The 15,375-nt window shown below is 41.6% G+C and overlaps 1 protein-coding gene across 2 annotated transcripts in view; it reads left to right on the forward strand.

Annotated features, from left to right (window-relative positions):
• Positions 1-15,375, forward strand: part of slc23a2 (solute carrier family 23 member 2) — an 82,827-nt gene that overhangs the window by 37,124 nt on the left and 30,328 nt on the right. For both annotated transcript variants that reach the window (XM_060931239.1, XM_060931238.1), the window contains exons 2-4: positions 9,108-9,324; positions 12,130-12,228; positions 14,264-14,371. In XM_060931239.1, the coding sequence (XP_060787222.1) occupies positions 9,220-9,324; positions 12,130-12,228; positions 14,264-14,371 (312 nt within the window). In that variant the 5' untranslated portion in view covers positions 9,108-9,219. The remainder of the gene's footprint in view (positions 1-9,107; positions 9,325-12,129; positions 12,229-14,263; positions 14,372-15,375) is intronic.

The raw sequence follows: 15,375 nt of genomic DNA on the forward strand, positions 1-15,375 counted from the left end.
AGGTCCACGTAGGGCGGTCGGTGGGGAGCTGTAGCGCGGCCAGCTGCGCCTCTCCCGTTAGCAGGGGGAGGAGGCGCACTGTTCCACCGGCCACCCCGAGGTCTCTGCTACCTGCTCAAAGAGCATGAGGAAGGCCTCGGGGTCGTCCTGCGGGCCCATCTTCGTCAGGGTGAAGGGGGACGGGCCCGCGGAGGTGGACCCTGCCGACGCGAGGAGGTGCCGGAATGCCTGTCACTCTTCCTGCTGAGCCAACACCAGGGTCTCGAACCACTGTTCCTTCTGGAGGGCGACTAGTGCCTGGTGCTGGCTTTGCTGGGTCGTGGCGAGGGCGTGGAGCAGGTCGGCAAACAGGGAGGACTCCATGGGGCTGTTCTGCTTCTGCGCTCCAAGTTCCGGGTTTCAGCACCACTGTAGCAGTTCGTATGGGTGGGTGGAGCACAGAAGGACGGCAGGCCAGAACTGAGTTCACAAACTTTTTTTTTTTTTTTACTTTTCAGTATAACTTTCACTCTCTCTTAGCCGCACACACTCTAGTTGTCTGGTTGGGGAGAGAGTTCCCTCTGCTCTCCCTCCTTAAATAGGGTGCGGTCACTGGGGAAGACACACAAACACATTAACCTCAGGTGCAGTGATTCTGCCACTTACCTTCCCTGACTCCGCCCTCCGGTCACAGACCGACGCTTGACCACGCCCCCGCTGCCACAGAATAACACAAACCTCTTATCCACTCATGCTTAGTGGTTGGGTGAAACCATTTGTCTTTTTTTTTTTTTTTTTTTTTTTAAATCATAATGACCACAGAAACTACCCAAATGACCCTGATCAAAAGTTCACATACCCTGGTGATTTTGGCTTGATAACCTGCACAGAAGTTGACACAAATGGGTTTGAATGGCTACTAAAGGTAGCATCCTCACCTGTGATCTGTTTGCTTGTAATCAGTGTGTGTGCATAAAAGCTGAGTGAGTTTCTGGGATCCAGACAGACTCTTGCATCTTTCATCCAGCCACTGACGTTTCTGGATTCTGAGTCTTGGGGAAAGCAAAAGAATTGTCAATGGATCTACGGGAAAAGGTAGTTGAACTGTATAAAACAGGAAAGGGATACAAAAATATATACCCCTTTTCCACCAAATCAGTTCCAGGGCTGGTTCGGGGCCAGTGCTGGTTCACAACTCGTTCAACTTGCGAGCCAGCTGAGAACCCAGTTTGCTTTTCCATAGCTCGCGGTGCTAAGGGAAGCCACGTCAGTTACGTTGCTACGTTTGCATAAACCTTGGCACGAACATCGAAGCAAAAACAACACGGAAGAAGCAACAACAATAATAATAATAATAATAATAATGGATGACTTCGCGTTTGTACAGCTGCTGCTTCTCGTTGCTTAAAAATGGCGATCTTTTGCGGTCTTGTTATTGTTGTTGGTCTTAACAACTCCGCCCCCCTGCTGATGTAAGCGGTTCTTTCCTCTGGCCCAGCAGAGAGTTGGTGCTAACCTGGAACTGGTTTTTCTGGCACCAGAGCCAGTTCTTTCAGTGGAAACAGAAAACCCGGTTCCAAACTAAGCACTGGCCCCGAACCAGCCCTGAAACTGCTTTGGTGGAAAAGGGGCAACAGGTATCCAAGGAATTGATGATGCCAGTCAGCAGTGTTCAAACTGTGATTTAACAAATGGAAAATCAGGGGCTCCTGTTAAAACCAAGCAAATGCCACAAAGTATCTCGCCTAAAATACGCCAAACAGCACAGAGACAAGCCTCAAAACTTCTGGAACAAGGTAATTTGGAGTGATGATGGAGTGTGAGCGATGCACACACATACACATGCACACACACTAATGAGCAATAATTATGTAAAATAATTACATACAGTATGCAAACACACACAAAACACAAACTATTTAAGGAAAGAACTAAGAGTTCAGATGAAAAAAAAAAAAAACCCTCTAAACCCTTTGTCACTGCTTAGTGTCTGTAAAAATATGCTTATGTACTGGATGCCAGCTAGTACAGAGGAGAATGTTAAGTAAACCTTACTCCCCAACGTTTTAAAAGTCGTGCTAGTCAGTGGAAGAGCAGTGTGGTTTGGAGTGGGGGTGAATCGGGGACAATGCCCTGAATTTTTCTAGGGAACCAGGGACATTACTATTTCAACAGTCAATATCGTTAAAATAAGCAATCTATTAGCTTAATGTATTAGCTTAAAAAAATCAGTGACTAGCATTTACTAGGTGAGAGTTGGGTGTGCTAGCCAGTGTTGTGAAACTATGGGTCTAGTTCACTGGTGAGCAGTGAGTACATGTCACTGCTCTTTCATGATTACAGTCAAATAGTTTCTCTGCTTAGCTTATGCGTGCTGTGATCTTTTGGGGGCAGTGTGATTGACAGAGTTAGCAAGATAGCTACACAAGTTGGCTTGAATTAGCTAATTGTGTCCCTCATATGCCCCTGCAGAAGTAAACACAAGGATGACAATGGAGTGTATGCCTAATAATTTAAGGCTCGCATTAACAACCAAAGTAATAGAGTAATAAAGGGCTTTTTGGTATAAGCCCCGCCCCCAATTGCATGGCCACACCCCCAACCATGGCTGGAACCCCACCCCCAGGCCTTAAACTCATCCTATTATGTTAACAAACACAAAAATAAGTATGATATATAGACTTTGGTGAACATAAAGTGAAGAATGTCAGAATTTAGGCTATGACTGCAGCACATCCAACAATAAAGGGCCAATATCCGGAATTGCCCAAGGGATATCACCGGGCACCCTCTCTTATCTTAATGAGTAGACCTTGGACGACAACAACAAACAGCAAAAAAAAAAACTTTAACCGACGAAGCCAGGTTCAGCCAAATTTGGGCCTTTGGCTCCCGGACTAATGTTAGAAGGGGCAAGACACGGTATTAAGAACTGGGGTATGTAAACTTTTGATCAGGGTCATTTGGATGTTTTTTGTTGTCATTATGATTTAAAAATAGAAAACGCAGTTTATAAATAAATGGCTTCACCCAACCACTCACCATGAGTGGGGGGGAAAAAAGTTTATCATTCATATTCTCTGAAAAAAGGTCAAGAAAGCAAAAATTCTGCCAGGGTATGTAAACTTATGAGCACAACTGTAGCGTTACATTCCTAATAGCAGTACTGTGTGTGATGTGATGTAGGGCGGGACAGAACGATGACAGAATATTGTCACAGCGCTTTTATTTATTTATTTATTTATTTTTAGATCCTAGATAAGTATTTATTTGTTTTAATTTGAAGGTTGGCACTTAATCTTTTGAAAATTGGAAAAAGTATTTTAGAAAATGGATCTATTTTAGTGTAATGTTTAATTTACTGGATATTTTGTGTGTGTTGGGGGGGTTAAATGCAACACTGGTGATTTATATCATGTCTTTAAGTATTGTGATGTATATTGCCCCACCTGTAGTGTAATGTAACTGGAAAAACACGATCTCTTCCCTTTAGACGGATTTCCAAATATCAATCTTTTTCTCAGAATTTTCACTCTTAATTTCAGCTTGTCCCAATGATCTTCACCCAGCTTGGGTGGTGTAAATATCCGAGGTCTGAGGCTGCTAATTTAGTGCCGTAACTATTTAAGAAGACAACTGAGAATAAATTTGTGTGAAGCCCAAAACGAACCCAGAACTGATCCTGAGTCTTCAAGCCTGGTGTGAAGGTTCCCTTGGAGATTCCTCCAACTCCGCAGAAAGGTCATTGACTGGGGTGTATTGTTTAAAGGAATGGCTCCGCCCCCTGCACTGACGCACACTGATCTGTTTCTCACTTGTCCTTTGACGCGTTTATCCTCAGGACCCACTGCAGAGGGATTTAATTAAAGAGAAGTGAAGAATGCGTGCTTTTGGTTAGGTGAAGGTCGAAGTGAGTCAGACTGCGGCTCCGTCATTAAATCAACCATTATTGTGTTTGTGCTCGGGGGATTTTTGTCTAGTCTTTTTTTAAATTTTTGTCTGGTTTGGATCGTCTCCTGTACAGTCGGGTCACACGAGGGCAACACTGTTGTGTAACTGGGGAACTTCATCACGCTTCCTTTCTCAGGAATCATTTTGGAGAACCAGGTGACCTTGTGTGATGTAATAAAGGCGGTGTGTGTGTGTGTGTGGTGTCTTTATTCCAGTTTCTAGAATATAAATGGATGTGTTGCTTCTCAATCTGTAATTATTTTTACTTTTAGATCATCTTGGTGTGGATTTGGTTTATTTAAAAATATCCATGTAGTAACTTTTTTTCCTTTTCCCCTGGTGTTTATCACTGCAGTATGAATAATATAATAAACTTAGCTGTGTGTGTGAGAGCACGGTTATATCATCCAGCAATTTTAGGCATTACACAACATTTTATGCTGAACTCCCCATACTGCTTGAGGTCATGCGCTCTCCGGTCTGGAGGAAGTTTACTTCCTGGTTTGGGGAGGGGGGAAAAATTCCAAAGGGAAACTTTCTGACTAATTTCTGGCATTTACACTTTGTTTAGACAAAACTGCTTTATTTGGCTCAGGAAGGGGTGGGGGTTTTTTTAAAAAAAAAAACACTGGGTCTGATCCAGTCATCAGTTTTAATACTCGGAAGTAATATGGACATTTCCCGTCTTTTTTTTTTGGGGGGGGGGGTTGTTGTTATTATTATTATTATTATTATTTTTTTTTTAAAGGTTTTGGAGGCATTTTATTTGGTTAGATTTTTAAAGTTGACATTTTATTAACCCCGCCGACAGTAGTCGGAGGGGTTATTATTTTCACCTGCGTCAGTCTGTGTGTGTGTATCTGTCTGTCTGTGTGTCTGCAAGATATCTCAAGAACCAATGGATCGATTTGGACCAAATTTTGTACGTGTTGCCAATCACCCAGGAAGGAAACCATTACATTTTGGAGGTCAAAGGTCAAGGTCATGGCAGAACTTCGAAATTTTCGCCCAATGTATTTTAATAGGGAAAAGGCGGGGTTTGCACTCGTTAGTGTCCCTGTCTAGTTTAGTTTGAGTTTTTATTCGGTTGTGGGGTCTTCACTCCTGAGCCGTTCTTTTAATAAAGATTTGTAGCTATTTTTCTTTACATTTGAGTTTTTTTGTTTTGTTTTGTTTTTTAAAATGCAACTTCATTGCTTGATTTAGATTTGTTGGTTCTTTAAAGCACTTTATTTGGTTTATTTATTTATTTTTGAGGCAATTTAAGTTGGTTTTGTTTTTAGAACATGAGGTAAGTCGGCCTCAAAGTGTTTTCTCAGGAAATTAAACGCGTTGTGGCGTCGTTCAGTCAGTTTGCCCTTTTCAGCTTCTGAACCCTCATCAGTTGTGTAGCTTTTGGGGGAACCTCAAGTGGAGTAAATGAAATTTTTAATCAGGTTTAACGACGCGGTGTGGTGAGCAGGGGGCGTGAGGGATCGGGTTTGGGGACTTAATCGAGTAAACACCGATTAGGAGAGAAGATCTGAACTACAGAATGACTCCGAAGCTCAGTGTTAAAGATCTGCAGTAGTGATCAGAAGGTTATGAGTTCAAATCCCTTTTTTATTATTATTATAAAATATCTTCTTTGTTAACATTTCTGCTTGTTTTTGTTTTTCCTTAATTTTATTTCTGTTTTTTTTGTATCTAGATGTTTTGTTTCCTTCTTGAGCTTGGATTCATTAGACTTAAATGTTGAGGGTTTGTGTGGTTAAGAAGTAAACTTAAAGAAAATCATTGCATGTGAACTAAGACATGCAATCCCTTGTGTACACACCCCATGGTGTTTGATACCCAGCTGAAAGGCCTGAATTACACTTTAACTCTATCTGTCTGTGTCTCTCTCATGCTCTCTCCCCCTTCCTTCCCCCCATATTCTTTTTTCTAAATTCTTTTTTCTAATTTTTTTTTCCCCCTAACTTGTGTCACAATACATTACTTACCCCCCCCCCCCCCCCCTAAAATTCACACATTCTGGCAGCAGCGACTTAAGAGTGAAGTGTTCTTTTCCATGATAAAGATCATGTCTCCTGTCTGTTTTTGTGGTGCGGATCTGCTCCGATTCTGCCGTTGGCAGACTAACTGGGTCAGACGCTCGGAACATGAGAGGAAAGGTGGCCGTGGTCCAGGATCCTGTGCTGCAATCATGGACTTGGTGACTTGATGCTCACCTGATCCGGATACAGGGCTCACTATGGTGCGCTGTGGGGGCGGGGGTCAGGGGTAGGGTGTCTCAAAAATATTTAAACATAGCCTCTTGTGCTCTCTTAAATTATTCCATTTAAGACCATTTTATTACAGTACAACACACAGAAAAGGTGGCTCCAGAAGGTCCAAGTTTGTCAGATACAGCAGCATTCAGGTGTCCGAGTTTACTCTGAATTTTAAATAACAAGGATGCTTATTAACACTACTTACAAGAGAGCTGACTAACGTTTTTGAGGAATAACTTCCTGTGTTTCACGTCATCTGTGGTCGAGGTTCCTGAGTGCAGGTCACAGAGAGCTCCAGCTCTTCCAGCCTCATCATTCATACCTCACCTTGTAAAGCAGGATCGGGCTTAAGAAACGGTGGCTCAGTGTTCACTGTGGGGTTGTTGTCAGTAGTGGTGTCATTGTCTTGTGTTGGTGTCGTTTGTTTTAAGACAAAGGAGTTCTGCTGCTGTTCCATCAAATAACACCTTGAGTCGAGTCGCGAACCTTTCTCCGGATTTTCCAGCCTGCCTGTCATTTCCTTTTCTCACAAGTCTACCTTCTATCTATTTATCTATCAAGTAATGTTTCACATTATTCTAGATTTACTTCTTGGTGTATTTTTAGAGCTGTACTGGGGTGGGTTGTTTTTTAAATTTTATTATTTTTTAGTTATTTTAAATATTAGACTTTTTCCCATTACTGATCTGTGATGCAGCTCGTCTGTAATTCTTTATCAAACGATCTGTGATTGCATTTTTATGTTTGCCGTAATGAACAACATGAGTTTTGTTTTAATTTTATATAGAATATAGGGGGCGTCGTGGCTCAGGTGGATAAGGCGCCATACCATAAATCCGGGGACCCGGGTTCGATTCCAGCCCGAGGTCATTTCCCGATCCCTCCCCGTCTCTCTCTCCCGCTCACTTCCTGTCTCTACACTGTCCTATCCAATAAAGGTGAAAAAAGCACAAAAAAAATCTTTAAAAAAAAATAATATAAAATTCTATCCACATTTCACTGGATATGAGCAATCGCACGCTCTGATTGGCTACTCTACGACTAGGATATCAGCTCGTATACCGTGAGTAGAGAAAAACAAAACGGCGGCGCGTGTTGCTGAACCAACCGAGGACGAAGTAAAAACTCGACTCAAAAACTAAACCACAAAATATGGAATGAAAGTATTTGATGGTAAGAAACTTATTTATTTTCAAGAACGATTATCACAATTTTCACAAATTACTTCTGTCATTTCGGCAGTTTGTTTACATTCTAAGCGGAAATTATTTTGTCGGACGTTTTGTATGAAGTTTTTGTTTATCGAATTTGCAAAATAAAAACGCTCTTTTCTCAAAATCCAGTGAATGTGGATAGAATAAAAGTTATTCCACTCGATCTCGTCACACATGGATTATAGCGATCAGCTCATGTACGACTTGATTTCGTGGAATAACTGAAACTTTAAATGAAGAGGGTTTTTTTGGGGGGGGGGTAAATATATTGGCATAAAATGAACAGGTGAGAGTAAAAAAAAAAACTCAACTCGGCAGTCAAAATTTCCCCGGTGTGTATAATCTGAAACGTCCTAATAAGAGGGCGAGGGTGTGGATTCGGACACAGCTACATACGCTGCGTTCACACTGCAAGGCTTAAGGCTCAATTCCGATTTTTTTTTTTTGTGAAATCCGATTTTTTTTGTGAGGTCGTTCACATTAACAAATATATGCGACTTGTATGTGATCCTCAGTATGAATGAAAAGCGACCTAAAAGTGTTCCGCATGCGCATTGCAGGATACGACGACGTCACACGCAGTGAGCATGGCCAGTGTTTACGGAAGTAAAACCGCCCGGTTGCTGTATGACCCATCCAATCTAGCTTGAATAGCTGCATCCCCCCAAATGGAAATCAGCTCCCTAACCTCTGCGTCCTTCCATTGAGAAGATTCAGAACCTTCACAGCCCGAAGCGTCCCTCGCATTGATGCCGTATGCGCCATGTTTTTAACTTTTTTTGAGAGACCCGCCGCCTACTTCAGCGCAGAATAGTGACGTTTGTGGCTTGTTGATGACGTGTAAGTCGGATGAATGCGACCTGGCGGTTCAGACTGAAGTCGCATATGAAAAGATCGGATAGGAATCGGAATTAGGACCACATATCCAAACGGCCTGGGTCGGATTTGAAAAAATCGGATCTGTGTCGTTCATATTGTCAATAGATCGGATACAGGTCACATATGGGCGAAAAAATCGGATTTGAGTCACTTCAGCCTGCAGTGTGAACGTAGCCATAGTGATGGTTATAAAGAGCATGGGAAAAGGAAAAAAATTACATAAATGAAACTCTTCTGGTCTCATACACTTCTCTTTTGTCCCATCATATGAGTACTTTTTTTTTTTATCCATTTATGGTTACATTTAATCTAACTCGAGATCGAGAGAACAGGAACTTGCATTCTAGTACCTAGTTGTTCCCTCACCAGCTTCTCCTTTTTGTCCTTTTTAAATGACTAACGTTAATAAAAGTCATTGACTGTCATGCTCTGGTGGAACCACGACGTGTAAACTCCTGTTCCTGATGGTTACAAAGCGCCGACACTGGAGACTCCTTCCATAAATGAACAAACCAAACTCCTCTTTATAGGAAACCTCACCATATCAACCGTTTATACAAGGCTGTGGTGGGGTGTTTTTTGTTTAAATAAAAGTATTTAAAATGATGTGCCAGACAAATCCTTGTGAATGTGTGGTTACTATAGAAACCATAGCAAGCGCATGAATTTAAGCTTGTGAATATAAGCTGCTGTTATAGGAAATTAATCAACACCACCTGAGCGAGGATTTAAAAAGGGATTCTTCGTGTAGATAATGGTAATGCAATGATCACTCACTCTCTCTCTCTCTCTCTCTCTCTCTCTCTCTCTCTCTCTCTCTCTCTCTCTGCAGATGAGCTGGCTGGCCAAGCGCTGGACCATGTGAGAGCGGAGTGAGCAACTTCCTGTCAGAGCGAGAGAGTGGGCGGAGGAGAGAAGAGGAGGAGGAGGTGGTGAAAGAAGGAATGGGCGTGGGGAAGAACTCCACCTGCAAATCCATGGACTCCAATACAGAATCGGGCAAATATGAGGAGGAGAGCAAACCCCATGCAAACTTCTACCCCATCCCCGTGAGTCTCTGCGTCCGTATCTGTGACCCATATGTTCACTGCCAGCTCTGAGACGTCTGGTTTCAGGACCACATGCAAACACACTTTATACAAATGATGCACGTAATCTCTTTCCTCTGGGATTTTTACATATTTAAATAAAACTGTGGTGTAGTGGTTAGCGCTGTCGTCTCACAGCAAGAAGGTCCGGGTTCGAGCCCCGGGGCCGGCGAGGGCCTTTCTGTGTGGAGTTTGCATGTTCTCCCCGTGTCCGCGTGGGTTTCCTCCGGGTGCTCCGGTTTCCCCCACAGTCCAAAGACATGCAGGTTAGGTTAACTGGTGACTCTAAATTGAGCGTAGGTGTGAATGTGAGTGTGAATGGTTGTCTGTGTCTATGTGTCAGCCCTGTGATGACCTGGCGACTTGTCCAGGGTGTACCCCGCCTTTCGCCCGTAGTCAGCTGGGATAGGCTCCAGCTTGCCTGCGACCCTGTAGAAGGATAAAGCGGCTAGAGATGATATGAGATAAATAAAACTCCCAGCAGAGTCGGGATCTCTCTCTCTTGCTTGGGTGATATCACAAATCATGTTGCGGTACGTTTTACAAAGATATCACAGGTATCATAATATCTTCTGCAAAATATTTGTACTGAATCGCACACAGCTAAAGCGTTCGGTGTTTAAATGTTTGAAACGACGGTTGTTATTAGTAGCCGAGAGGATTAACATCGTCGGAGTACGTTTAATCGTAAAGCTAGCTAGCAAATCAGAAAAACGTTCAAAGAAAACCCAGTTTGCCAAATTTGAATGCACCTTGGAGCAGGAAAAATTATGGACGTTATCAAGTAATCATAATGCAAAGGCAGCACACGAGACCTGTATAGAAAAATACAAAACGTACCATTTTCCCCTGAACCACACTTCCTAATATCCCCCCCCCCCCCCCCCCAGTCAGTTCTCAAAGGAAGTTTTAAATTCGATAATCGTAAGAGAATTTGATTTGTCGTAAATGATACAGAAGCAGCATGAGATCAACATGCTAGAGGAACTGGAGAAGACTGATCTTGAATGAGGTGTATAAACCCAAACTCTCTCCACCTTTTGACTCTCAGTGATTTGCCAAGGATCACAATAAAAAAAAAAAAAAAAAAGTATTAAAGATTATTATTTTTAAATCCATTTAGAGGTAAAGATCCAAATTCCCAAGTTATGGAACGCCTTACTGAGAGAACTTGAGTGCTGTATAAACATTAACGATTTCAAGAAACAATCGAAATCTTATTTAAATCAACTTCTTAGGCCCAATCCCAATTCTAATTTCTACCCCTCCCCCTTCCCCTTGAAACTGAGCTACAAGGGATAGGGCTTGAAATTCAACCCCTACGTATTGGGATAGCCCTTCAACGATCGCATACGTCATCGCGTACCTCCGTCAGCGTTTACGTTAGCAAAACGCGACCAAATGCGTCATTGGCTGCGACCAGCCGCTACAGTCAGAGCCAGAGGCAGAACCAGAAATCTCTGCTGGCAGGGTGTGATTTGTTAACTAACACCACTGAATGGGATATCTTTGGCGCTTCGTGCACCACATCCGACAGAATGAGGTGTCAGAACACTCATGTAAACAATAAAAGCGAGAATAACAGAACAAAACGCACGCAGTCAAGCAAACGAAAACAATACTCACTCCCAAAGCTTTTTAGCAGCAGCTTGGATTTCAGAAATCGCTGCTCATTCTCAGCTCGAAAGCGAATCAAGCGGCGTGTTTCCTCTGGATAACAACTTAAAACACGTAAATAACGGAGAAAATACATTTATGACAATCTTTCGCCGCGGGAACCGCCATCTTTCTGAAATCCGCATGAAATCTCGCTGAAATCCGCATGGCATTGTGGGAAATCACTCAAACCCCTTCGTTCGGAGTCAGCTCCAGGAAAATCTCTGTTTGGAGGGGTACAGAAGCCCTACCCCTTCCCCTACCCCTCCGCGTTAACTGGGATTGGGATACCCCTACCCCTTCACGTGAACGCGCAAAATGGAGGGGAAGGGCCAAGGGGTTGGTCCAAGGGGTGAAATGGGATTCGGCCTTAGATTCAGACTTGTTTATTGAAAAATTAATGCTTTTATTCTGTACTGATTTGTTTGTTTGATTTTGTATTTTTTTTTATCGTAGTGCTATAGTGTACATATAGTGCAATATAAATGTAATAAATTTTATTCTCTCCACATTCACTGCATATGAGCAATCATGTGCTCTGATTGGCTACTCTACTACTAGGATATCAGCTCATATACCGTGAGTAGAGAGAAACAAAATGGCGGCACGTGCTGCTGAACCAACCGAGGATGAAATAAAACCTCTCCTCGAAAACAAAACTCCCAAAAAAGCAACAAAATATGGAATAAAAGTATCTGATGGTTAGAATGTTTTTTTTTTTTTTTTTTTTTTTTTTTAAATTTGAAGAATTATCGCATTTTTCACAAATCGCTCCTGTCACTTCACTGCCGGTTTGTTTCCATTCTAAGCGGAAATGGTTTTGTTGGACGTTTTGTATAAAGTTTTTATTTATCGAATTTGCAAAAAATAGAAGTGCTGCGTTTTCTCAAAATCCAGTGAATGTGGATAGAATACCCAATCTCGTCGTACACGGAGTATAGCCATCAGCTCATGTACAACTTGATTTTGTGGAATAATTGTTAAATATTATTATTAAATTAGAGTCAAATTTAGTGTTAATTAAGCATAAGAAATGGATAATAAATACAGCTGATATACAAGTGTATATAAAATGTATAACCTAAAATATTGTGTGTGTGGGTGGGGCAGGTGGTGGTTAATGGCGTGTCCTCGACCCCTGGAGACCAGGACAGGGAGGACACGGAGCTCATGGCCATCTACACTAAAGAGAGTCAAGCAGCTGACAAAGTGAGCCGACTCTGATTTCTCTCTCTCTCTCTCTCTCTCTCTCTCTCTCTCTCTCTCTCTCTCTCTATTTAGAAGAGACACAGGTCTGTCCTCTTGTAATCTATCTCTCCCTCCTTCTGGCCTCCTAACCCTCACTGTGTGCTTTTTAGTCAGCATGACTGTGCATTTTTGCCCACACGTGCAGAAGGAAGGAAAAACCCCACAAAGCTGTTGGCTTACAGATCATGTGAGCATCGCTCTGTGGGAGGAACTCACTCCCTCCCTCCATCTCTCTCTCCCTCCATCTCAGATTCAGTGCCCTGTCCTGCTCTTTCACCCCTTCACCACTTTTTCTGCAGGGATGAGTTTTCCGCTTTTCGGCAGATTTCTGCTTTTTGAGTAAAAATCGACCTTTTTAATATTCTGCCGAATCCGTTGAGATTTTTTTTTTTTTCATTTATTGGGGGGGTTGGGGTATGTTCCTTCGTGATACTCAAGCGTAATTCATTCCTACGACGATGTTACATGTTTACATTTTCGCCATCTTTAGTCTCGCTAAGTCTCGTGGTAGAATACTGTACGTGTTATCTACAATGTAATTGGCGAGAGCATGATAGCCAATCATAACAGTTCTTACAAAAGTACCCACGTCCGTTCCATTTTATCGAAACTTGCACATGTTCATCGTTGCTGCTCTTTAAAAATACGTTTCTCTTTCGTTTCGGCTTTTTTTTTTTTTAAGTTTATCCCATAAACTTAGCATTCATTTGATTTAATACATTGAACATGTATATGATAGTCAGTAAATCTGAATTAATGCTGACAGTTTTGAAAACTTAAATATTTCAAAAGACTTTTTGAAGAAATCATATGCAACTAATGAGGACATAGGGAGAAAAGATCAGTCACCCTAAGAAATTTTATTTAATATATGAACATTTTGATAATTAATAGAACTTAAGTTTAATGTGAATTTTAGTTTGTTGTTTTTGTTGATCATAAATTGTAACCATACCCTTGAATGTAGATTGTGATTTTTATTTTATTTTTTTTTAAATTCAAACAATACTCCTATTGATTTGAAACATGTTTTCATGTAAATATATATAAAAAAGACAACAGATTTTTTTTTTTTTTATCTACTACAGCTCAGATTGCAGGAAAAGTGGTTTGTAAGGCCTCATTTTTCAAAATTTTCTTGGGGGGGGGTATCCCTCCCAGACCCCCCCGTTGACATCGGGCACCTTTGGTGCCCTCGCGTACCTTTTATCTTGTTTTCTGCTTTTTTTTGATGACCACCCACTCTCATCCCTGTTTCTGTATATTATGGAAAAAAGAACGGCCTGAAAATGCTGTTCTATTTAAACCCTGCTTGGAAGAATGTCGTGTATCAGAAATCTCAACGTTATAAAAAATATCAACACGATATAAAGGTAATAGAACTCGCGGAGATGTCTTTTGAAATATGTTTTTCTTTAATTGACTCACTAGTGCTCTGAGCTTCTTTCCTTTTTATTTCCAGTTGAGTGTGGAAGTTTGTACCCCCTTAGGACAAGACTAAAGTAATTTGCTTAGACCTTAAAACCAGGATGTTTATAGTTTCACAAGTGGGTGTGGTTTTTTTTTTGTAACATGATCAAATAAAGGATGTTCATGTGTTCATAGCGCAAATTAAACTGACATCAGCTCAAATAATCTTTTATTTCTATTCCTAACACTGTCCTTTAAATAAACATACTTGCTCCCCTCCATCTCCATGAATCCAGGTGGGAGTACAAACTTTTGCACTCAGTTGTACTACTTTTGTCTTTTCTCCACCTCCTATGCTATCAGTCTAAGTCTAAATTGTCCTTGAGGACTTGGCTTGTCAAAGCAAACTGATGTAAAGGTTCCAGAACAAGCACAGATGATGATTTTGTGTGTACATGCATGTGCACTGGCCTATAATCAGCCCCCAAAAAACACCCAGTAATCTTTTCCTGAGACCAAAGAGCAGTTACCATAGAAACGACTTTGCTGCAGTGTGTTGTTGTGTTGTGTGTTCCCTCTCCACCAGAGTTCTTTATCGGAGACAGAGGACAGTACAGACACCAGGAGACTGGACATGATCTACACCATAGAAGACACCCCGCCCTGGTATCTGTGCATCTTCCTGGGTTTACAGGTACACAAGCGGTGACCCCACACACACGACACAAAAATGACAATACGTGATGTAAAAGACAGCACTCCACTCCACTCCATACTCACTCAGTTGAATCGTTTACCCAGTGTCTGAAATCACTCACTGCTCACTATAGTGTACTATATAGTGAGGTCGCCATTTTGTAGCGCTGTCCGAATGTATAGTGAGAATTATTACACCCTATATAGTGCACTCAAAGTATCCCACAATGCACCATGAAAAGTAGTGTACAACCAATGGGCACTAACCAAGCAATATATCCCATCATGCATTGCGATCGCACTGAAAGGGAAAGAAAGTGTGTTTGGGTGAACGGATGGAGGAAGAAACACATTATAAACAGATATTCAAGTGCAGTAAAAGAATAGAAAGTAAGCTGAAATGGAATAAGAGATAAAATACAAGAATAAATGTTAGAGTGCAGAGTGAAGAATTAATCAAAAGCCTCAAATTTGATTTACCGTATTTTCCGGACTATACGTCGCTCCGGAGTTTAAGTCGCATCAGCCAAAAAATGGGGGGGGGGGTTTACACTTCTTGAAACTCAGGTAGTTACAGGGAAAGAACAAAACATAGGCTACATATCATGACATCAGATACATGAAGTATTTTAAGAAAAGAAAGATATGGCAGCTGACCAGTTGTCAATTGTCCGTGGCGTGGCTTTATGATACCTTGCTGTAGCACGCTCAAGAATTAAAATGTCCAAAATATAGGAACGCCAAACCGCTGCCAGATTTATGTCAGACTCAAACCAACCTTTCAAAATGGCCTTTTTTGAGGCAGTCAGGGCTGCCATCAATATCCTTTTCTGTTGAAGGCTAAACATTACATTAGAATCATCAGCAAGTAAAAGTAACTTTGGACATAAAGGGACATCATACCTTAACAATTCAGAGAGTTTTTTGACAACATGTTTCCAAAACTTGACAATAAGTGGGCATTCCCAAAACATATGAAAATAGTCCCCTATGGAGCCTGTG

The sequence above is a fragment of the Neoarius graeffei genome, chromosome 10, assembly GCF_027579695.1.
Source record: "Neoarius graeffei isolate fNeoGra1 chromosome 10, fNeoGra1.pri, whole genome shotgun sequence".
NCBI classification, from domain to species: domain Eukaryota; kingdom Metazoa; phylum Chordata; class Actinopteri; order Siluriformes; family Ariidae; genus Neoarius; species Neoarius graeffei.